A 25522-nucleotide genomic window follows, 5' to 3' on the forward strand; every position below is an offset into this window, starting at 1 on the left:
ACAGGGCTCTTCTTACAGAGCCTACTATAAGCTCTAGGAGGATTGGCTACATCGGGGGGGGGGTGGTGGTGGCCTAATATACAAAGGAGCTCCTGCTACAAAATGAGCCCTGAGCATAAGTATTCAGATACATATGTCAGAATAAAATATTGTCAGTCTTTATAGTTAGTTAGCCTCCAGACTCATCTATTTTTGTCGCCATAGACAAATACAGCTACTTCCACCTCCCCGCCTTATATCCCAATGCAGCCTCTTGCAGACTTTCCTGGCATCCTTCGACAGGTTGTGTATGTCCAATCCACCCATAGGTACGTAAGTCAAGCATTTGCTTAACAGGTTTTATCTGTCATCAATGGGCTGGGCAAGGCCTCGGAGCTTTTGGCAGGAGCGAATGCAAGCAGAGTGCAGAGAGAGAGAGGCCACGTCACCAGATTACCCCAGGAAATGTAAAGGACCTGTAAGAAGACTGAAAATAGAAGGAAGGGAGAGAGGGGAAGGGAAGGAGGGATCTGTGTTGGCAGTATGGTGAGGAAACACTTGTCAACCTCTACCTAAAATCTCAGGAATTCTGCAACCTCTGAACCCAAGTTTTGCCATCAGAAATCATGCAAATGTGTAATTTGCGTGGTACAAATAATCTGCATGGGCTGATCTGAGACTAGGAAAAAATGCATTTGTGGTCATGGAGATTCGGCAGTGATGAACAGTGAACTGCTATGCCGGATGTTGTGGGCCTCCCTCTAGAGTAGAACTGCAGCTCATAAGAAATGCTGGGCTGCTAGCAAGAATGGCAGTCCAGCAATAGGTTCCCTCCTCTTCTGTTCAAACATATAAATCTTGTCTTGTCTCCAGCGCTGAGTATGTTGAAAGCTTTTGCTCTCTCGGCACCGCATGACTGGCTGGTGCTGACCAGGAAGCACTTGGTAGCATGATGCCCTCAGGACATCAGGTGGGAGCATATCAACAGACATCTTCCCAAGATGTAACAGTCCCCTGAATCCCCAGCTGGATGCTTCACAGAAATTCCCTGCCATTATTGAAGCTCTTTTTCCAGAACAATGAGGACTAGACACTTTCTCTTTGTATTTTATAGATGAAAACAGAGATTCACAGATTGGCTCTGAAAGCCCTGCTTTGTACTGTGCACTCAAGATCTTTCAAATTCCACACCAAACAGCCCAGCCCTATTTATACATACTTATTATTGCAGAATCAAACAATACTCCCCGGGAGCAAGATGGTGTTTCTTCTCACAACCCCTTTTAGAAAGGCTCCAGGGCTTAGAGAAACTATAGTTTGGCTCAGGTCATTTGCTGATGCATGTATTGAACCAAGAAATAAAACCTGAATTCCTGAATGGCTGATCCTCTAGTGCAGGGGTAGCCAAACATGCTTAACATAAGAGCCACATAGAATAAATGTCAGATTTTTGAGAGCCACAAGACATGAATGTCAGATGTTTGAGAGCAAGAAGGAAGCAAATAGGTGGGGGGGAGAGGTGGAAATAAAGCAACTTTAACTTTAAATGCATTCTCCAGACTGCTGGTCAATGGGGCAGTGGGGCTTCAAGAGCCACACAGTATGTGTGAAAGAGCCACATGTGGCTCCTGAGCCCCAGTTTGGCCACCCCTCCTCTAGGGCAAGAGAATCAGAACAGATCACACCTCTGTCAGGAGCCAGTTAATGGCTTGCCTCAATCCACATTACAGTGCCAAGAGGGAGCTGTGAAACTGCCGGTTCAATTTTCCATTCAGCCATGAACTCAGTGGGGATGGTATTAAGGCAAACCAACAGAAACTCAGTCTCAACTTCAAGAGCCAGAGTAGTCTAGTGGTTAGACTGTCAGACTACTTTCTGAAAGACCCAGGTTCAACCCCCCACTTGTGCCATGAAAGCTTGGTGGGTAATCTTGGGCCACTCACACTCTCTCAGCCTAACTTACTTCGTAGGGGGGTTGTGAGGATAAAATGAAGGAGAGAAGAATTATGTAAGCTGCTTTGGCTCCCCATTGGGGAGAAAGGCCAGGTCTAAATGAATTAATTGAATTAAACTAATTCAGCTTTTTCATCTGAGGATAAAATTGTTTCAGGCGGATAGGTGTGTTAGTTTGTAGTTTTGTAGTAGAACAAAACTACAAAAATTCAAGTCCAGTAGCATCTTAACAACCAACAAAATTTTCCAGGGTATAAGTGTTCATGAGTCAAAGCTTGCTTTCTCAGATAACAACATTGTGTACATTTTTATTTGCTTATTTTTACTATTATAAGGCCTTTGTTTCTCACCCTGAGTACTAGGTTTATTTTTAATTTAGTATTTTTGGAAGTGCACAGTGCTCTGTTAGATCTTTAAGTAAACATGATATTGTAATTTAAAATGTATTTTAAGGCAAAAATATGTAAGCATAACTGTTTTCTTAATGTTAACAAAGTATAGTTTTTATTTTTCTCTTGTTGAATCAGACAACTCAGAAAAAATAAGTGACTTTAATATTTAGATGTAATTTTATATGTATTGTATTGTGGTTCATATTTAAAATTATTCTTTCTGCAAAAAAAAAAGATAATAACATAGTGGGGATTATATGGTGGAGATAATACAGTGGAGTTCCTTACAGGGGTGCTTAGAAGTTTACGCAGATAATGCCCATTAAATGTTTTGAGTGTCTTTAAAAAGGCATTACGCAAACAGTGCATTATTCTCTTGCGGGAGATGGTTTTCCTTACGAAATGTTGGAAGCCATACCTATCTAATTTTCCACTGAGGTTTTGGCTTTTGTCCCAAGGGCTATGAAAGACTCTAATTTTCCTACCCAGTAGCATGTTTTAAAGTTCCCACAGGAATGAAACTCCTTTCAAGCTACAAGCCAACAATGTGGCCTTGACAGGAAACATGAACAGGGAGGGCCGCAGCAGCGAGTTTCACCACAGGCGTGAGGTAGAGCGGATGTGTAATTGAAGTAGATGGTTGACTCCGCAGGCTCATGGTCAGCAGCCTGCTCTGAACGCACACTTAGGGGCAAGCGGGCTCTTCCCAAAGGATTGGCGTGACATTTATTCCTGTGGAAACTACTTAGGAATGCTCCCAGAAGTGAGGAAATGCATGTGGGAAAAGCAGGAGCTGGAAATCAATGCCAGTGTTAGGCCAATGTTTACAACACAACATGTGAACTTTCCTCTCAAAAAGACTCTTCTCATGGAACTTAGATCACTGGGGAAGGGAGGGGGAGATTTCTGGGCATGAGGCCCAGAAGTCGTGTAACTTGTAAGGCCTTTCATTTTAGAAACAGTCAATCTGAGAAAGAATTCAGAGCAATTCAAACGCTCATAAATTACATTAGGAATGATACCCCCATTATCCCTATAAAGACTAACAAAATTTGTAGTAGCGTATGAGCAGTGACAAAAGCTCACACCCTTCTACAAATTTTGTTAGTCTTCAAGGTGCTTCTGGACTCTTCATCTTTTTTACTGCTGCAGACTAACACAGCTACCCATCTTCATCTATCTCCGTATGAATAATGGGGGTATAATAAAAGTGTCATTTTTCTAGCCCTGAGAATCTTTTTATCTAATTCTGAACTTGCAGGAATCATGCATACCCTCTCCCCCCAACAGGAACCAAAGAGGCTTACATCATTCTCCTCTCCTTGATGTTTTCCTCACAACCCCATGAGGTAGGTTGAAGTATATGGTTGTTCAGCAGCCAGGGTATGTGACTGACCCAAGGTAACCCAGCAAGTTGCACAGCTGAGCAGTGATTCGAACCAGTCTCCAGACCCTAGTCCAATGCGCTAGCACCACACTGGCTTTCACTGCTTGGATCCTTAGGCTCTATTTGTACACTAAAAAGGCCACAAATTAATCCCTTGCAAAATACATGCACTGCTACAATTCCTTGGCTGTTTATCTCATCACATATACTAAACCCATCTTCCACTAAATTTTAATGTATTTTTTTTCTAATGGCAAACTAGAATGATGTATATATTTATGTTACATGTTAAAAGATAAATCAGTTGGACGGGAAAAACTTCTGGGGGGGAAATGCCCTCATTTTGACCCAGGCTTATTAGCAATTGAATAATTAACAGACATTCTCACATTCTGACATGTCACTGTTTTATTGGTTTCCCATGCTAATGCAACCCAGATCAAAGGTCTTCTGAATTTAATCTTACTATTCTGCTATTGGATTTTAACTTTGTCCCAGTTTGCATTTTAAACCCCACAAACTATCATATATGTAGCTCTGCTTACTGTAGCTCATTTCTCATCTGAAGAAGTGGGCATGCACATGAAAGCTTACATTCTGAATAAAAGTTTGTTGGTGTTAAAGGTGCTATTTGACTCCTGCTTTGTTTTACTGTTTCAGACCCACCTGGATCTGCTACAATTCCTGTCATTCCTTTTTAAGGACTCTTTGCTCTAAGGCTCAATTTTTTAAAAAAATTGATAGCTTTTTGACGCCTTATTTACACAGGTTTTTGAGGCCCTATATACACATGGTGTAGACCAAGGGGAAACAGTTACACCCATGTAAATACTGCATACCTTCTCCGCCACATGTAAATGCACTTACCACATGTATAGACCCATTCACAGGGAGCATTAGTACACCCTGCAATCACCGTGGGCAGATCTATCTATACATTCTCTTACCTGCTTTACCTCAGAGTATTTCATAGAGGAGTACCTCATCCTCCCCTCCTCCATTTTACCCATACATCAGGCCTGTCAGGTTAGGATGACAGAACAACTGACCTTAGGTCACACCACAAATTTCACAACTGAGCAGAGAGTCCAACACTCTACTACACTACATTGGTCTGCTGATTTCTTCATTATCAGAGCTTTTTTTGTAGCAGAAACTCCTTTGCATATCAGGCCGCACACCCCTGATGTAGTTAATCATCCTGTAGCTTACGGTAGGCCCTATACTAAGAGCCCTGTAAACTTCTGGAGAATTGGCTACCTCAGGGGTTTGTGGCCTAATATGCAAAGGCGTTCCTGCTAAAAAAAACAACAAAAACTGTTCATTATGTATTTAGAGATTTTATACGACGCTCTCCAGGGATCCACTCAAAGAGAGTCAACAAGTAAGAATACCACTGTGAACATATGTGAATGGGCCAACAAGAGGAAGACCTACTTGGGGGAGAACAGGAAGAGTAGGTTTTCATACCCCAGTTTTCTCTTAAGGAGCCTAAAAGCAGCTTGCAATCTCCTTCCCCTCCTCTTCCGAAACAGGCACCTTGTGAGGCAGGGGGGCTGAGAGAGCTCTGAAAGAACTATGACTGACCCAAGGTCATCCAGCAGGCTTCAGGTGGAGGAACGGGGACTCAAATCCTGTTTTCCAGATAAAAGTTCATTGCTCTTAACCACTACACCATGCTGGCTCTCATTTTACCCCTGGTCCATGTCATGGTACAAGCAAACTCTGGGGTAAAACAAGTCTTGACTACCATAGAACCCCTCAGTTATACAGATTCACTGGCAGATGTTTAGCTGCATGTTCACCTTGGCAGAAGGTTTGTAAATATTAAACTGCTTTATTTATTCAATTAGATATTGGCCTAGAGACCAAAAGATGGAAATACAGTTCAGCTGCCAACTCAAATAATACGGCTACTTCTTAAAGCAAACTCCTGAACTGCCTCCTTACCATCCATGTAAAGCAGCCATCCGCCACGTATGGAGAAATCTCAAAATGAATGCACGAAACCTGCAGCTTACAGTCTTTATTGTGACCAGGCCTTGAATTCAGCAGCAGCTCACAGGAGCACAGCTCCTGAACCTTTCTGAGGGTTCCCCTGCCTCCTCTCCCACCTACCTACCTTGTCCATTGAATAGTAGGTGCAGCTGCATAACAATCCCTGGATGAGCTCCACTACCTATTTGTCTACAAAATGACCCCTGATTGTGACTGACCAGATTCCAAAAAGAGCAGAACAAAAAGGGGAGGGGGACCAATGCCAACCCATGTGCAGAGGGGAACTGACCCCAAGGCTTCATTACGCCCAAAACTGAAAAAACAGAGGCAATCACAAGATCCCAAATAAGTTCTACAGTGCTTTGCATATGAGCAGGGGTTTTTCTGTAGAACTCATTTGCAGGAACCAGGGCTGCTTTTGTAGCAAGAACACCTTTGCATATTAGGCCACACACCCCTGATGTAACCAATCCTCCAAGAGCTTACAGGGCTCTTCGTACAGGGCCTACTGTAAGCTCCAGGGGGACTGGCTACATCAGGAGGGTGTAGCCTAATATACAAATGAGTTCCTGCTACAAAAGCCCTTGCAGGAATTCATTTGCACATTAGGCCATACCCCCTGATGTCACCATTTTTTCGCACAGGGCTTTTTTTGTAGAAAAAGCCCAGCAGGAACCTATTTGCATATTAGGCCACACCCCCTGACACCAAGCCAGCCAGAACTGTGTTCCTGCTCAAAAAAGCCCTGTGTTCCTGCTCAAAAAAATATAACCATTTAGCTCTTATCAAATGCCTGCATTTGACTGAACTGTCAGCATTAAAGTCCTTTTTTTCCTATTTTCAGGTGCTCTGGTCACGTTCTTCTAAGAGTAGGCTTGTAAATAACTGCTTGCCTAGTCATCTGCAGCAAGTAAGAATAATCTTTGCAAAGAGATTTTGTGACCTGGAAGAGGACTAGGATGTGCCTTTCCCTGTTCCCATTATGCCATGAATGACTAACACGGTTAAAAATAAGCAGGACAGCTAGAAGAATTTTTATCTTAACTTTGGAAGGTTTGTTTGGAAGACTGGTCTGACAAGTCGTTAGAACATAACAGGGGCCCTGCTGAATCAGACCAGCAGTCCATCTTGTCTCCCAGAATGAAGAAGAAGAAAATATTGGATTTTTATCCCGCCCTATACTCTGAATCTCAGAATGGTCACAATCTCCTTTACCTTCCCCCCTGCTGTCACCAAACCTCTTTGACCTCTCTGTTGTTCTGGGGCAGAAACACGAACATTTAGGGATGCCAACCTCCAGGAGGGGCCTGTGGATCTCCCAAATTACAGCTCATGAATACATTAAACTTATCTCCAGACTACAGAGATCAGCTCCCCTGGAGAAAATGGCTGCTTTGGAGTGTGAACTCTGTGGCATTGTACCCCACTAATGTCCCTGACCTCCCCAGCCTCCACCTCCAAATCTCCAGAAGTTTCCCGAGCTGAAGGTGGCAACTGTACCCCACCCACCACCAATGGCCAAGGGGGACCTGGCAACTCTATGGCAACAACTGTGTGGCTTGGAACCTCCCCTTCCCTCCCTCTTCCACTTTTTCAACTAAGCCACATGACAGTTCCATAGGAAGGTGGCAAGGGCAAAAAGGGTGAAAGGGGGGGAATGCACAAATGATACAGCTATCATTATGAAAACAAAGCTTAGTTTCCCTGTCCCCATACTGGCAGCCAGTAATATATTCACAGAGTCATTCCACCCACTGTCACTCTGCCTTCTCCCTTTTAAACCAAATCAAATAAGGTTTAACTGGTTTAAAGGGGGGACCCCGCAAGTTGTGTTCCAAATGAGCATGATTCTGCATGGATGCTTCCTATAAATTTCAGGGCCGTTATTCTTTTCATTCATGAAAAAACCCACCACTTTTGCAGGAGTGATCCTAAGGTCTGCATTCAGCCACCTCAATCTATACCCCAATGGGATCTTTACCTTCAAAGTTGGGTAGCCAGTAATTTTAAACTCTGAACATATTTTCTGGTTGGTTGTGTCAGCGCAGTCGATCACACCCAGCATCACAGCAGGTCTCCAATCTGCAAAAAGAGACAAACACAAGGCATTAAGGTCTGTCCATCCTGCTAAGAAATATGACTTAGGTACACAGGAAACGGCTGGATATTCTGCAACAGCTGATCAGAATTAAAGGACATCCAAATGAACACATTAAAACAAAGTTCAGTCTGATTTTTTTATGGCACTGAAACTACTGGGAGAGATTGGCTGAAGTAATGAGGCCACTTGGTCTGTTTAGAATGCTGAGAAAGGACAGTGGGTGCCACCACAAAATGGCTGCCATGAGGAGCAGAGCTAGGGTTCCCAAGTCCCTCTGCCGCTGCGGTGAGGGACTTGTTCCTCGCACTCCACAATGACAACCCCAGGAAGTGACATCATTGTGCTGGGGACACTCCAGGACTCACGATAAAACTCTATGGTACCACAGAGTTTTACTATGATTCCAAGAGCGTCACACTGGAAATGCGCTACGATTCGTGGTAAAACTCTATGGTGCCATAGAGTTTTTAGCGCAAGTCCTAGAGCGTCCGGCGCAATGACATCACTTCCAGGTGATGTCATCATGCCGGGGATGGCGCACACCAACACGGCTCTTCAGGGCCGGGGCTCCTCCAGTGGCCTGCTTCTTGTTGGCGGGCTGGGGCCCTCCAGGGTAGGGAATCCCCCACCTCAGGTGGGAGCTTGGCAGCCCTGAGCACGACGGGCATAGGGGTAGAACTGGGACTTTACTTTGGGGAAGAGGCACTATTGGTTTTCATTCCTGAAGAAAGAGGAGGGTTTGCTTCCTGTGTCACTACAGGGAAAGCTTACTAAGCCCAGAAACATGAGGGAGTCTGCAAGCTTGCTGACGGTGCATATTTATGACACACCTGCTTCAGGGGAGCTCAACACTTTGCAGTCTATCTACTGGTAGGGGGCAACCTAAGCTTGCCAGCTCTGGGTTGGGAAATTCCAGGTAATCTGGGCATAGAGCCTGGGGAGGGTGGGGTTTGTGGAGGGAAAGGACCTCCACAGTGTATACCCCCCAAACAGCCATTTTCTCCAGAGGAACTGATCTCTGTGGGTCTGGAGATCAGTTGTAACACTGAGATATCCCCAGGTACCATCTGGGGACTGGCAGCCCGACAGCCACAAGGCCCCCCCCCCCATTATTTCTTTTCTGTTCTGTTCAAGGCCCTTTGTATTTGTTTCCTCAAGAAGCAAGTTGGTGGCAGTGACCACATGACAGGAAGAAGAGTATAAATAAAGACGAGGAGGAAAAATAAAGGATAGTTGAACAAGGGAATGGTCCAGAAGGCAGAGAAGAGGAGAAAGCCATAACATCCAGTCAGAGAGGAAACACAGGGAGATACAGTGGGCAGTGAGGAGAGCAACATATGGACATAAACTGTAGAGATTAGGGAGACTGAAGTTCATATGATAGTTTGAAATAAATACCCACATTTCTGGCTATATGCTTCTCCTTCCTAGTTATGTGGAGTCAGCACAGATGGTGGTTACAAGAAAACTGCATTGCCAGCTCTCAATAAGCAGAAATATAATGACTTACAGTCTGTTTTTTTAGTAGCTATTTCCCAGGAGAAGGGAACACTGTGGGTGGTTGGAGGATGGTGTGGCAGCAGAGATAAGAAAGACAGTGGTATCTAGCTGATCCTATTCAACTACCAATTCTGGCCTAAATCTCCAGTCCACACAACTTTTATGTCAGACACAAACTGAGCTGCGCTGCCCTTTCTTGCCTTTTCTTGCCTATCTTCCAACCATTGGTTGTGATACAGCACATCTCTACCCCATTCCATATCAAGTAAAAGGCACCTGTGTTTGTGCAGACCATAGACAGTTCAGGAAACATCGCTGATAAGGTTTTCATTTTATTTTATTTTTTGTATTTTTATATTGTTGTATTTATGTGTGTGTATCTGCCAGCACCTGGAAGTCATGGCAACCTCTGGTGATTGACCCCTACTGGGGGCCTGGAGGATATTCAGAGAGGTGGCTGAATAAAGCCTGCCCCAGCCCCCTGGCTCTGGTATTTCAAAGAGGTCTCCCCTCCAAGTACTGCCCCAGTCCCCTTGCTCTGGTATTTCAAAGAGGTCTCCCATCCAAGTACTTGCCAGAGTTGACCCCGCTTAGCTTCTGAGATCTGACAAGATCTTTCAGGCTTTTCTGAGCTATCCAGGTTAGGGCTTCATTATTGTTTTATTTATTTTTGCTAACAAGCAAGATACTCACACCCAAAATATATTACTCCAATTATATATAAATGATAATCTTTCATGAACACAAAAATAAACACAAATAAAGAGACAGATAATCACTCATGGTCATCTACCTTATCTATTATGTATCTACTTTATCTAGTATGTCTAACTGCATTTTATTCTATCACAATAACCAAACAGAACTTACCTTAGTACAATAAAATTACTATATATACTCTAGATCAGGGGTGTCAAACTCATTTGTTATGAGGGCTGAATCTGACATAAATGAGACCTTGCGGGGCCGGGGCATGTCATGTTGGCCCGGGACATGTCGAGCCAGGCCATGTGTATATCTAAGATTTGGAAGCAGAGATATAAACTTTATAAAGGACACAGACAAACACAATTTAAAAAAACCCTTAAAACATGCTTAAAACATGAGCACTAGTTGGTCTTAAAGGTGCTTTCTTTGTATCTCTCCCATGGAATCCAGAGAACTGAGCAAAGGAAACTCTGGCTCTTTCTTTCCTTCCCCAGGGGCTAGGAGGGGGAGAAGCTTCAGTCAATAGAAGGAAGAGAGGTTTGGCTCAGTAGCTCTGCTGTGTGATTGAGAGAGTCTGGAAAAACAAGCTCTGCCTTTCCCCTTTCCTCCCCAAGGGAGGAGACTCAGCCAATGGAACAAACAGAGGTCTTCCTCTGTAACTCCTGTGTGATAAAGCAAGCTATTATGCAGAAGGAAGCAAGAGAGAGGCAGAAGGAAGCAGATGGCAGCCAGTTGCTCAGGGGCCTGATAGGAGCCCTCCGAGGGGGGGGGGCTGATTTGGCCCCTGGGCCGCATGTTTGACACCCCTGCTCTAGATTTTCACTTTATCTATATTCTATCTTTTCTTCATGACTTCCCATTTAACAATTCATTATTACAAACACATGTTGCCTAATTCAATCTCTTAATCTTTCTCCCATTTTAGCTGTGAAGCTTTCCAAAGGACAGCCATTTTCAGATGCCCTACTGCAAAATCCATAAATCAGGGGAACCTCCCAGCTGCCACCTTCTTTGACACCTGTAACAATAGCCAGTGTGCCAATAACTCCACCCAAGCTTTTGGTACCAGCTGTCATGCCAAGGGACTAAACAGCACCCAGCACGAAGAAGGCACTGTTAACATACCATTCCCTGCCCCTCCTTGCCCGTGATTCATAGGAAGGTGCCTGCCCATCTATCTGTTTGGCCATTAGACAGCTATGAAGCTTGAGAGGACACAATGTTTACACAGGCCTACAAGACCAAGGGTCAAATCCAAAATAAACCACAAATATACTGGGTACTTTCAGAGTATAATCATGCTGGTTTGCTGTAGCTAGATTTCAGTCCAGTAGCAACTTCAAAACCAACAAAGTTTTCAGGGTATAAGCTTTCAAGAATCAACACTCCTTTTCTATGATACAAGTTGGAATGGAGATCTAAGTACGTACATCCCAGTCAGACGATGAGGGGTGTTGTAAAAGAAGATGCAAGAGCTACACATATTGTAATCACCTAGATTAGTGCAGAGGCAAAAATCTTACAGAACAAAACATTAGAATCTATAGTGAGATAAGAATCCTATGTCCCTATTCAGCTCGGTGGGAGGGTCCATTGTTCTGAATTTGTGAATGAACTCAGGTTCCACAATTTCACGTTGTAATCTTCCTTTAAAGACTCTCTGTTTGAGGACTGCCACTCTTTGGTCAGAGATGAAAGATTAAGATGTTCTCCCGCTGGTTTTTAATGTCAGATGTATGTCCATTTATTCTTTTGCATTGTTTGTCCAATGTAGCGAGCGGAAGGGCATTGCTGACATTTGACAGCATGCATAACATTGGGAGATTTTGATGGGGGGATTTATTGGGAGGGCCATAGTCACACCTGCAGATTTGCTTCAGTTTCCCTATCCACAAATTCCCCACCAAAAGTTCTCAAGGTCCTAAAATCCTAAATTATACAGTTCTGTAAGTTGAGTAAACCTGGCTGAGGATGTTTAATTTGCCTGCTTCGTGCAATTTGCAAAAGTATGCTATTTTTTCATTTGCCTGCAGAATTTTCGGGCAAGAAGGACTGGACAGGAGAATTAAAACCCATGTTACACATGTTGTTATAGTTTCAGCGGACAGCTGTGTTCATCTGCAGTGGAACAGCTAAATTCGGATCCGGAAGCTCCTTAGAGACTAACAAGATTTGGGGTGTATAATTTATTCTATTTAATGTACAGCTCTCTCCAAAATTGGCTCAGATATCTGAGGAAGGCAGCTTTGACTCTCAAAAGTGTATACCCCCAAAGATGCTACTGGACTCAATTCTAATTCTAATTCCAATTCTTCTTCTTCCTCTTCCTCCTCCTCCTTTCTCACGGAGACTCATTCAAAGCAGATTCCCAACCACAAAAAGCCAGTCAATCAGACAGCAAAGACCTCCAATAAACAATGTGATAGGACTAAAACTGCAGAACTGGCAAAACAATGCAAATGAAAGCCAGTCTAAGGCATGATACACCATAATGAGGAAAGGTACAGTAAGAGTCGTTCAATAGAGGAATCGGCTGCCTAGGGAGGTGGTGAGCTTCCCTCACTGGCAGTCTTCAAGTAGCGGCTGAACAAACACTTGTTGGGTATACTTTAGGCTTTTCCCACATTAAGTGGGAGATTGGGCAAGATGGTCTGTATGGCCCCTTCCAACTCTATGATTCTATGCTATAACATTACAATATAAAGAGATGAGATGCACAACAACCACTGAAATAAAACACACTACTCTTGTGTTGTTCCATTATACTATCTTTCTGATTCCATTAGAACATAAGAGAAGCCATGTTGGATCAGGCCAATGGTCCATCCAGTCCAACACTCTGTGTCACACAGTGGCCAAAAACCCCCCAAGCACGATCAGGAGGTCTACCAGTGGGGCCAGGACACTAGAAGCCCTCCAGCTGTGCCCTCCCCAAGCACCCAGGATACAGAATAAAAATGCCCTCATGCACATTTATGTTTTGTGCATTCTGCAATGTACTGGCTTGCAGGCTCCAAGTATCAGATGCCAGGGATCAGGCAAGGCAGGCTCCTGGTTCTAGAAGTCAGGCAAGACAGAGTTGTTCAGTCCAAAGTCAGGTTTCAAGAATCAGGCAAAGCAGAGCTGGTGGCTTAGTGTCTATCGTACAAGCTGCATCCATGCCTAAAAGCCTCTCTTGGCTGGTTTTATAGCCACTCACCTAAGGGTCATGTTTGCAAGCCAGCTGTTCATAAGCAATCCTGCAACTATTCATCTTTCTTATCAACAAGCAGCTGGTGTCAGGCCAGGAGATGTGCACTTTGCTGTCTAGTCTGTAGCTCTGTTCTCAGCCCTCAACTGCAGATGCTCTAAGGGTGTGGGTGATACTGGTGGGAAGGGAATGGCCAACTGAGGTTCAGCTCCTGACCCAGGGCTGGAGGTGTAGGTGGCCTGCATCAGCTGTTGGCTGTGAATCTTGACAAACCTGCAGCTCAGTTTCCAGCTGGTCAGCTTCTATTGACTTAAAGCTGGTTACACAGGGCTCTTCTTCTCCTGAGGAGTCTTCTTCTCCTGAGGAATCCTCCCTGCTGCTGAGCTAACTCACAACATGCAAAATGACAGAAGTCTGGGGGGAAGGACTTCCTGACTACTCCCAACAGGCACTTCTGCAGTGTGGGAGCCAACACAGAAAAATAAATGTGAACAAGCAGAAGAAGACGACCATAGATTTATACCTTCTCTCTGAATCAGAGTTACTCAGAGCAGCTTACAATCTCCTTTATCTTCTTCCCCCACAACAGGCACCCTGTGAGGCAGGTGGGGCTGAGAGAGCTCTCCCAGAAGCTGCCCTTTCAAGAACAGCTCTGCTAGAGCTATGGCTGACCCAAAGCCATTCCGGCAGCTGCAAGTGGAGGAGTGGGGAATCAAACCCATTTCTCCCAGATAAGAGTCCATGCACTTAACCACTACACCAAACTGGCTCTCTGTTGCAGTTGAAGATTTTACCCCTTTCCAGGTGGCACCTTCAGAAAGTTTTGCTCATAAAAGCAAAGGTGTCACAGCTGGCCATAGCAGAAGAGGTGGTCCCACAGATATGTGGGTCTAAGATAATCAGACATTTTGTAGGTGACAACCAGAGTCTCACTAAGGGCTTTACACAGCGCTTGAAGGGCAGGACTGAGCCTTGAGATAACCCACAAGGCAGGCACGTTCGTAAACAGGAGCACAGTGTGGGGAGGAAGGAAGGCTTAAGAAACAGCTGGCAGAAGCTGTAGGTGGTGCATTCCAATTTTGAAGGCTCTTCTGCATATAATAATCCCTGCAAAGAGAAAATGAGCCTGACCGAGAGAAGACTTCTGTCCACTCTTAGAGCTTGCTGTACTGTTTTTAGGGCTCCCAGCCTCCCACTGGGGGTGGGTTTTCCCCTGATTTCAGGGCCCCCAACCTGCCACTACGCAACTCGCCAGTGGGGGAGCCCCAACCCCAAAGAGCACTGGCATGCCATACAATAACAGCACCTGGGACGGACATTATCATGCTGGGCACATTGCGGAGGGGACTTGGGAGAAAATTCTATGTTACCATAGAAGATCCCTTGCCTGGAGCTAGGTAGGATCTGGCAACCCTAGATGCTTTGTTATTGGCAGGGAGTTTTTCATAATCCAAGATGCGACCTTCCACCTTCAGTGCTGCCGTGTATTCTACCACCTCGTTTCTCTGGCATGCCAAAATCTAAATGGAACAGTGAACGAGTCTTTTGTTGAAAAAGGAATTTTGAAAACATACGTTAATTCCATTCAGTACTTGTTTTTGATAGCAGCATTCACTTTGTTACACTGTCTGGAGTCTGGAGATACACCACACTGTCTATTGGTAAGCCACTCTGAATCTCTGATTCAGAGAGAAGGGCAAGGTATAAATCTGCTGTCTTCTTCTTCTCTTTATCCCTCCTTCCTCCATCTATTTTCCTTCCTTCCTTCCCTTCCTCTCTTAAACATCTGACGTTCATGTCTTGTGGCTCTCAAACATCTGACATTTATTCTATGTGGCTCTTCCTTACATCAAGCAAGTTTGGCCACCTGCTTTAGGTTAATGTTACCTAGTCTAAGCTACTGGAACAGGATGGGATGTGTAATGTAAAAGGTTCAAATTGAAGCTTCCATGTACATCTAAAGCCCACCTTTGTACATACATAAATAAGACCAGTATTCCTACATGTATTTCAGGTGGGAAGCTGTGTTAAGCCCTGAGCTGGATAGCCCAGGCTAGCCCGATCTCATCAGATCTCAAAAGCTAAGTAGGGACGACCCTGGTTAGTATTTGGATGAGGGACCAGCCAGGAAGCCCAGGGTTGCTATGCAGAGAGCCAGGGAATGCCAAACCACCTCTGAATGTCTCTTGCCTTTAGCACTGTACAGGGTTGCCATAACTCTGCATCAATTTGACGCCACTTTCCACCACCACTGTGTTAAACTACACTAGAAAATAAAACAGGCACCTAGCAGCACCAAAACAATTAACCAGCTTAAGTCATGGCAAAATATTAAAAACAAAGGAATTAATATTCAGTGGTTACTACATCACCAATTAACTTCAAGATTAAAGAAGATTATTAACATGGAAGGCAGAGCATTAAGAGATATTACTAAATTTGAACAACTGGTTATAAAACAATAAAATAACCTATTACATTGGATACATAAATCCAGGTGTATTGTGTCACTGTCTTTAAAAAATGTGTGCGCACACAAAAGCTCATACCTTGAATCAAACTTTGTTGGTCTTAAAAGTGCCACTGGTCTCTAAATTTGTTGGCTATATAAGTTACTACTTCAGTTAGAAACAGATAAAGAAGAAGTGAAAAAATGTATGATTAAATGAACTCAGAATTTTAGAGAGCCAATACCTATGTATCAATGGGAATGGTTATGGGAAAAGGAACTTAAGCTCACAGCCAGTCAGGCATTAAGGTAAAACTGGTATAAAATATTTTTCAGATGGTATATTACTCCAAAGGATATCGAGAAAATAGATAAAAATTACAAAAGAAAATGCTGGAAATGTCAAGTCATAGACAGAATGTTGTACCATATGTGGTGGACTTATAAAAAAGATATTGGATGGAAATACATGGAAAGATGCAGATTAAAATTCAAATTTTCTATGGATACTAAGAATATATTACTAGAAATATTGCCCAGCAAATTACCAAAAGCTTTGTAAGAGATACTTAAATATACAGTGACAGTAACTAGAATTATTAACGCAGCAAAATGGAAATCAGAGGTCTGTCCAAGCTTAGAAGAATGGGAAAACAAACTTGCTGAGTATGGAGCAATGGTGAAATTAACAACTTATTTGAGAAACAGGTCCATCTCAAAATTTGAGCAGAGATGCAGCATCTATTTTGCAAGCAGAAGACAAACTTAGAATAAGAAGCGGTTTTAAAATGGTCTATAAATGTATTTTAAGGCATACAAATGTAATATAGTGCAGAAAGAGAACAAGTTTTGAATAGAAATGTGCAAGGAAGTAGATTTTAAACAAAATATTACTTCTTTAACTTTTTTATTCAGAGATAATAGATTTTCCTTCAAACTTTGGTATATTAAAATTAGTATGCAGTATTGATGAAATATACAATATAGAAATATGTATTACTTATGAATTATTGTATACAATGCCTAAAAAACTCTAATGAATGGGATGCTGGGGAGAAGTAACTGTTCACCTCTTTGTTTAATATAGCCTGTAAAAATGTAATTGTTTCATAATCCCTATATAGCCTCTGTAATATGTTGTTATATTGTTTTTAAAACAATATACGACTTGTTACGACTCCCACGCATCAAGCTGGTCACACACTAGACCTGATCTTTGCGTCCGGGATTTCGGTGAGCGATATCGCGGTAGAAGCGGTACCATGGTCGGATCACCTAGCCCTTAAGGCCCGTGTGGGGACGCCACACCAACCCTGTATGGGCGGAGAGCCTATTTTGGCTCGCCCCCGGGGCCTGATAGACCCGGAACGGTTCCAAACGGCCCTGGGGGATCCTTGGCCCACTAGCAATTCCCTCGATGGCCTTGTGGAAATCTGGCAAGACCGACTAACCAGGGCCATCGACGAAATAGCACCCCGGCGCCCTCTGCGCCCTCGTACGAGACTGGCGCCATGGTACACCTCAGAACTGCGCCAGCTCAAACAAGGGCTCAGACGACTAGAGAGGCAGTGGAGACATACTCGGGACGAAGCAATGAGAACATCCTACAGAACGTTTATGAAGTCTTATGAGATGGCAGTCAAGGCTGCAGAGAAAAATTACTTTGCAACCAAGATTGCATCCGCAGATTCGCGCCCAGCACAATTGTTTAGAATAATTGGGGATCTTATAACATTGCCACAAGGCAAACCAAACATTAGGGAATTGGAGATTGGCTGTGAGGCATTTGCGAAATATTTTGCGGATAAAATCTCACTGCTCCGCCAAGACCTGCCTACCACCTTGGAAACAGTGAGTGAAATTGAGGCTCCGTGCCTGTCTTCGGGCTTGGCCCTGGATCACTTCGATCCGCTCAACCTGGAGGAAGTCGATGGGATCCTCTCCGCTGCTCGCCCAACAACATGCGATTTGGATCCTTGCCCCTCTTGGCTGATTAAATCTTGCCAGAGGGAGCTTAGATGTCCTTTACGGGACATCATAAATAGATCCCTCGTAGAGGGGCACTTCCCAACGCCTTTGAAAGAGGCGTTGGTTCGCCCTCTCTTAAAAAAAAGTACAGCAGACCCGGCCGAATTGGCAAACTACCGTCCGGTGTCTAACTTACCATTTCTAGGTAAAATTATTGAGAGGGCAGTGGCGTTGCAGCTACAGAGGTTCCTAGATGACGCTTCCGTTCTTGACCCGTGCCAGTCTGGGTTCCGACCGGGCCATGGGACGGAGACAGTGCTGGTCGCCTTGGTAGATGACCTCCAGCGGCATCTGGATCGGGGCGGCGCTGCGGTACTGATGTTATTAGACCTGTCGGCGGCATTTGATACAGTCGACCACCAGTTGCTAAAGCGCCGCCTCGCCGACATAGGGGTTGGGGGGTTGGCCCTACAATGGCTTTCCTTCTTCCTCTCTGATCAGGGACAAAGGGTGGCCATTGGGGGTGAGCGATCCCAGAGGCGCACACTTGATTGTGGGGTGCCTCAGGGAGCAGTTCTCTCCCCAATGTTGTTCAACATCTACATGCGCCCCCTTGCCCAGATTGTCCGGAGGTTTGGGCTGGGTTGCCATCAATATGCGGATGACACCCAGCTCTATCTGCTAATGGATGGCCGGCCTGGCTCCACCCCGGGGAACCTGGATCGGACCTTACAGGCTGTGGCGACGTGGCTCAGATTGAGTGGGTTGAAGTTGAATCCAGCGAAGACAGAGGTCCTTTGTGTGGGTCGTGGCGCTCGGGGAGGGGAAATAGCTCTCCCAACTTTCGATGGCGCATCATTGGAACCAGCGCGCCAGGTAAAAAGTCTGGGTGTTTTACTGGAGCCTTCATTATCAATGGAGGCCCAGATAGCAGCCACTGCCAAGTCAGCATTTTTCCATCTGAAGCGGGCAAGGCAGTTGGCCCCCTTCCTGGAGCGCCGGGACCTCGCAACAGTGATCCATGCAACGGTCACCTCAAGATTGGACTACTGTAATGCCCTCTACTTGGGGCTACCTCTGTGCCGGACTCGGAAGTTACAGCTGGTGCAGAACGCGTCGGCCAGGCTATTGTTAGGGCTCTCGAAATGGGAGCACATACGGCCGGGGCTGCGCGGACTGCACTGGCTACCAATTATCTACCGAGTCCAGTACAAAGTGTTGGTTATCACCTTTAAAGCCCTATATGGCCAAGGACCAGCCTACCTAAGGGACCGTCTCTCCCCATATGAACCCCAGAGGGCACTGAGGTCAGTGGGTAAAAACAAAATGACCATCCCTGGGCCGAGAGAGGTCAAACTCCAACATACTAGAGTACGGGCCTTTTCAGCGGCTGCACCGGCATTGTGGAACCAGCTTCCGGAGGAGGTGCGGGCCCTGCGGGACCTCGGCCAGTTCCGCAGGGCCTGCAAGACCGCCCTTTTTAGACAAGCCTATAATGACACTGACTGCTGAGTTGCCTGGTGTAAGAACCGCCATCCATAAGACTACCTAAACTGGCAGAACCAGCGCCATAACAGCTCTATCGCTGCCAGATATACTCATATATATTTAGTCTAACAAAAATCATGTATTTTAACTTAACTGACTGGTTTTTATGTTTAATTTTAACTGTTAAATTTAAAGTTTTATTAATTATGTTAATGTGTAAGTTGTTGTTAGCCGCCCTGAGCCGCCTAGGCGGGGAGGGCGGGATAGAAATAAAAGTTATTATTATATTATTATTATTATTAAAATAAAAATATATTACAAACAAAATGCCTAACCAAATTTATTCCCACATGAGCTTTTTTGAATTTTATCAGCTATTTTGAAGAACACAACTGGAAAAGTAAGCTTTAACTCATGAAAGCTTACACTGGGATAAGTTTTCTTCAAATTTATGGTATCACTGGACTCCTATTATATTCATCTTAAGGACTGCTTTCCCATTACAACCCCCATGGTGTCATGGTTCAGCAACACATGGGCTTTTAGTGGTACCATGCCCTTGATTTGCCCTCCTAAGTGAATCAAGGGTGAGGGCCCTGACCCAGTGGAATGCTCTGTGAGGAGACTCATGCCCAGCAGAACTTGTAGAGAGCCAATTTGGTGTAGTGGTTAAGTGTGTAGATTCTTATCTGGGAGAACCGGGTTTGATTCCCTACTCCTCCACTGGCAGCTGCTGGAACGGCCTTGGGTCAGTCATAGCTCTGGCAGAGGTTGTGCTTGAAAGGGCAGCTTCTGTAAGAGTTCTCGCAGGTCTACCCATCTCACAGGGTGCCTGTTGTGGGGGAGGAAGATAAAGGAAATTGTGAGCTGCTCTGAGACTCTGAGATTCGGAGTGGAGGGCGGGATATAAATTCAATATCTTCTTCTTGTATGCATAATGTAACACATGTAAGACAAAAAGTTATTCCACCAGGCATTCCAGTAATATAATTCTGGCGGACTCTACTAGAACCATGGCAGATTTTTATGCCAAAAGCTGTGTATTAAATTAACCAGGTTTTAATTCAATTGGATTTTGTTAGCACTGTGGTTTTATTGTTGTTGTATTGCATTGTTGTCATGTTGGAAGCTGTCCTGAGCCCTATTCTGGGTGAGGGGCAGGATAAAAATCCAATAAAATAAATAAAATTTAAGAAAGTTTACATACATGTCTCATTACCTGCAGCAAGATCCTAAAATTGAGACAGCTGCATTCTGACTTTCACCAAATGCACCATCATGCACCTTGAACACAAATTCAATATGGTACTATTTGTGCATGACTTGAACTTTCAAACTGTACACTACAAATGTTATTTGGAAACTGCCCATCCCCCCCCCCCGGGAACAGTCTATTTTGTGTCCGGATTTTCATCAAAAAAACAAAGTAAAGTTGCTACCTGGATAGAATGGGATCTGACATCAGGCAAAGTGCAAAAAACTCTGCCCCATTTTACGTAAATATTTGCAAATGTACAGCTGTCGCCATAAAGGCTTCTAACTTTAAGAAGAACAAAAACAATATTTGTAGGAGTTCAACATTATTTATCCACAGGGCTTCTTTTTGTTGCAGGAACTCCTTTGCATGTTAGGCCACACACCCCTGATGTAGCCAATCCTCCAAGAGCTTACAGGGCCCTTACTACTGTAAGGTCTTGGAGGATTGGCTACATCAGGGGTGTGTGGTCTAACATGCAAAGAAGTTCCTGCAACAACAACAACAACAACAACAACAACAACAAAAGTTCTGTTTATCCAGAATACCAGCTTACCTGTCTGGCACTAACATCTCAGCCAAAAACCTTTTTAAAAGTCACTCTAAAAATTGTTAAAAGATTTACAGTTTAGCCTATTTGTCTCGCTTTCTGCGTTCTTTATAAACCTGGGAACAGAACCTAGCTACCTGTCTTGTTGTCTGGTGGTATCCTATCTCCAGCTGAAATGAAGCCTAAGAGTTTAAGCCAAAGACTTACGAATAGTTCACACCCTCAGATTTGGAGAGGAACCTACAAAGCACGATCAGCCCTGGATGCAGATCAAAGCCAAGGGCACGCCAAGTATTATTTCCCATTGCCAGGATGTGCACCTGCCCTTTTGTCACCGCCACTGACCTTGGGCAAGCACCTTCAACTCCACTTCCTCATTTAAAAAGAAACTGGGGTAATGATAATCATGTCATCCTAGTAAAAGGAGCTTTGAAACCCCATGCTTTTATCTGCTCTCCTGAATATAACATGTAATTCATCCTTCCCTGAGGAACCGCCCTCTGAACCAGGGTGCACCATGGGCAATCAACATCCCAGTTAGTTTCCACTAAGACCTACAGATTTACTACACAGTTACAACCACCTTCACTGCAGATGCTGTAATGGAAATCAGCCGCTCCATCAATGTCAAAGCAAATGCTGAACCAGTGTATATATATTACAGTCTATTAATTGGATTCTATTGGTTATTAATAATAAAGTTTGCTTTTGTGATCTAAAGCTTTAAGTATGTGACAATTTTACATGCACTTGCACAGGGTGAGTTATCTGTTATCAGCATGTTTAGAAACCGCTGCGCCAGCTAATGTTAGAACAGAAGGCTTTGTACCATACTATGAAAAGATTAAAGGACTAGCTTGCTTCTGATACAGATGCAGAGTTATAAACAATATGCAAGTTTAAATAGTTTAATTTTTGTTCCTGTAGAATATTTAAATTACATGCAGCTACGTGGTGGCCTTTGTGTTGTAATGTTCATGGCTAATTCTAGAGAAATGACAACAGAGGAAGACTTGCTAAGAATATTTTCTGAAGAAGATTAAGCATGAAATGGGTTTAGGGTTGGATGTTGGTCGGTTTTATCACAGAAGATGTTCTGCTGCATTTACAAGGCTACAATTTTTCTTAATTTTCATTATAGGATCACATGAATTCTGTTATCTTTGTTATCTGCTTAACAAATAAGGAATATATGTCACCTCACTGCATTATAAAGCATAGTAGCCATCATTCACAGTGATTGCTTAATTTCTGTTCTTTTACACTGTGATCCCGGATTGTTTGTCTCCTTTTCTTCCCCTGATAATGACAGATCCCAGAAAGTGTGTCCTAGCACTAGAAAGATATATGCTGAAGGCTCGTATTCCTTGGGGCCTGAGAGAATCCATGAGGCAAAGGGTGATTAACATGTGGAATTCTCTGCCACAGGAGGTGGTGGCGGCTACAAGCATAGACGGCTTCAAGAGGGGGCTAGATAAAAATATGGAGCAGAGGTCCATCAGTGGCTATTAGCCACAGTGTGTGTGTGTGTGCGTATAAAAAGATTTTTTGGGCACTGTGTGATACAGAGTGTTGGACTGGATGGGCCATTGGCCTGATCCAACATGGCTTCTCTTATGTTCTTAACTCCCTGATGAAGAGAGCTGCGTTTCTCAAAAGTTTATGCTACGATAAAATTTGTTGGTCTTAAAGTACCACTGGACCTGAACTGTACAAGTAGAAAATTCATGATAATGATATTGAGAGGTCCCCTATTTTAAATACTTGGGGGTGGGGCTGGTTTGATCAGAGATTGACTTTGTCAGTGCAAGCTGCTCATGTTAAAAGACTGGCTACAGCGGCATCAAATACTATCTGTTGTTACTTTTATTCATTTGGGGCACAGTATACCCCAGCCACTACCAAACAGTTCAACACCAAGATGGATGTGCAAATTTATCAGCATCAAATTGTTTAAATTGTTTTAACTGTTTTGATTTAATATTTAATTGTTTTACTGTGACTTTATTGTGTATTGTGAGCTGCCCTGGGCTTGCTTCAGCGGGGAGAGCAGGATACAAATCGAATAAACTAAACTAAACTTTATATGGGGCTGGTATGTGGACTGATAAAATAAAAGAGTCCTTGGATCCAATTCTTCTTAAATTCCTGCATTCCGTCTCTGAGATTCTGAACTGCCTAGCAGGGGTGGCCCTTTGAGCTCAGTTGGAACTACCACCTCTTGAAGCTCAGACTTGGTTGAAGGCGTTTCCCAAAAAGTTAAAATTATACACTCTGACACCCAAGAGCTCTATCTCAGCTTAGCTGGAGAGGATTCTTATGTTTCCCACTGGAACAAACTTGTTGAGCAACGGCTCCAACTCCACAATCTCTCCTTGGACTCCCTTCATTCCGTTTCCAGACAGGAAGCCATGAGAATAATAAAGAAATGTCAGTTGGATTATAAAGTACAATCTGCAGAGCATAACGTTTTTGTTCTACTCAATTTGCTGGAGTTCTTCCATCTGGAGAACTTCCCGTATTGCTCATATCTGACTGTTCCTCACCAGAGGCAGGCCTTATGCTGATGTGCCCTAATGCCTTACCATCTAGAGTTTTGCAAGGGAAGTAGCAAGAGACCTTACTCTGACAGAATATGCAACTGTGGTGCTGACAGTGTAGACCAAACTGCAGCTCGGGAGCCATATGTGGCTCTTTCACATATACTGTGTGGCTCTTGAAGCCCCCACCACCCTATCAGCCAACTTAGAGAAGACATTTCTCCCTCCCCCCCCCCATCTATTTGCCTTCCTTCTTTCCTTCCTTCCTTGCAGCTCTCAAACATCTGACATTCATGTCTTACGGCTCTTAAACATCTGACGTTTATTCTGTGTGGCTCTTGTGTTAAGCAAGTCTAGCCATCCCTGGTGTAGACACTCTGTATTATGGGACCTTTGAATGTAACTACTTTTCCGAGCCTAGAGATCTTTTCTTCCTTTGCTCCAAGATAAGGAACATACAGAGACACCACCTCTTTATTAGAAGACAACAGATCGCCCTGACCTGGATAGGCCCAGCAAGCCTGATCTCATCAGATTTTGGAAGCTAAGCAGGGTCGACTCTGGCAAGTACTAGGATGGGAGACCTCCTTGGTGGAATGCCAGCAGTCAAGAGAACAGGGGCAGGCTTTATTCAGCCACCTCTCTGAATATCCTCCAGGCCCCTGTAGGGGTCAGTTACCAGAAGTCATCATGATTTCCAACTGCAGACATGCACACAAAATACAAAAATATCCCCCCAAAGAACATAATAGGACAACCACCACTCTTTTAACTACAAAATGTTATGCATTTGTTTTAAAAAAATTTTAAAAAGCAATTTTATTGAAAGATAAAATTTACACAAGTATTGAAATATACATGCATAATGAGTATTATAAGCCCCTTGGTGCAGAACGGTAAAGCTACAGTACCGCAGTCCTAAGCTTTGCTCACGACCTGAGTTCGATCCTGGCAGAAGCTGGGTTCTGGTAGCCAGCTCCAGGTTGACTCAGCCTTCCATCCTTCCGAGGTCAGTAAAATGAGTACCCAGCTTGCTGGGGAGAAAGTATTGGTGACTGGGGAAGGCAATGGCAAACCAACCCGTAAAAAGTCTGCCGTGAAAACGTCGTGATGCGAAGTCACTCAAGTCGAAAACAACTGGTGCTTTCCCTTTTTTAAAATGAGTTTATGGATTAACATTTTTCAACTGACTCAGACAAATGCCTGAAATTGTTAAGGTCTAGTAGGAGAGACTGAACATTTTATACTGTTACTGCATAATTCAAGAATCCTGGCCACAGTTTGATTAAAACTAGAGACCATTTTTCTAACAAATCTGTTTATGCCTGATTGTTCTCAGTCCTTGCAATACAATCTGAAAACTTATCCAGAACACAGTATTCTTTGAGCTTGTTAAGCCACTGCTGTAAGATAGGCATATTTTTGGTTTTCCATTGTAAGGCAAGATTTTTTGCTGCAGTCACCATCATATGGAGTAATTCTTTATATGCCCTAGGGATTCTCGGAATATCTCATAAATTGAGAAGAACAGCTTCTAGAGTTTTTCATATGTCCTTAATATGTATCTTTAATATGTGTCAAAATCAAAGTCCTGTATTTGTTATATATTTGTGATTGTTTTTCACAGCCATTCAAATGGTCTCTACCTTTTTCTATCTTCAAAAACTGCTCAGAACTAATGAATTAAGAAGCAGTACGAAAAGAGCCCCATGGCGGGGAGTGGTAAGCCACCGTACTTCAGTCGAAGCCCTCTGCTCACGACCTGAGTTCGATCCCAGCAGAAACTGGTTCAGGTAGCCGGCTCCAGGTTGACTCAGCCTTCCATCCTTCCGAGGTCGGTGAAATGAGTACCCAGCTTGCTGGGGGGAAAGTGTAGATGACTGGGGAAGGCAATGGCAAACCACCCCGTAAAAAGTCTGCCGTGAAAACGCCGTGATGCCACATCACCCCAGAGTTGAAAACGACTGGTGCTTGCACAGGGGACTACCTTTACCTTTTTTTATGAGGGGAGAGGGGGAGGGAGAGAGAGAGAGATGACATAACCTCAAGAAAGACCCACGAAGG

General features: G+C 43.9%; 1 protein-coding gene across 1 annotated transcript in view; it reads right to left on the reverse strand.

The window, feature by feature from the left end:
* Positions 1-25522, reverse strand: part of QSOX1 (quiescin sulfhydryl oxidase 1) — a 126381-nt gene that overhangs the window by 68436 nt on the left and 32423 nt on the right. The window contains exon 2 of the mRNA XM_060232609.1: positions 7691-7791. Within this exon, the coding sequence (XP_060088592.1) occupies positions 7691-7791 (101 nt within the window). The remainder of the gene's footprint in view (positions 1-7690; positions 7792-25522) is intronic.

This window comes from Heteronotia binoei, chromosome 2, assembly GCF_032191835.1.
Source record: "Heteronotia binoei isolate CCM8104 ecotype False Entrance Well chromosome 2, APGP_CSIRO_Hbin_v1, whole genome shotgun sequence".
Taxonomy (NCBI): domain Eukaryota; kingdom Metazoa; phylum Chordata; class Lepidosauria; order Squamata; family Gekkonidae; genus Heteronotia; species Heteronotia binoei.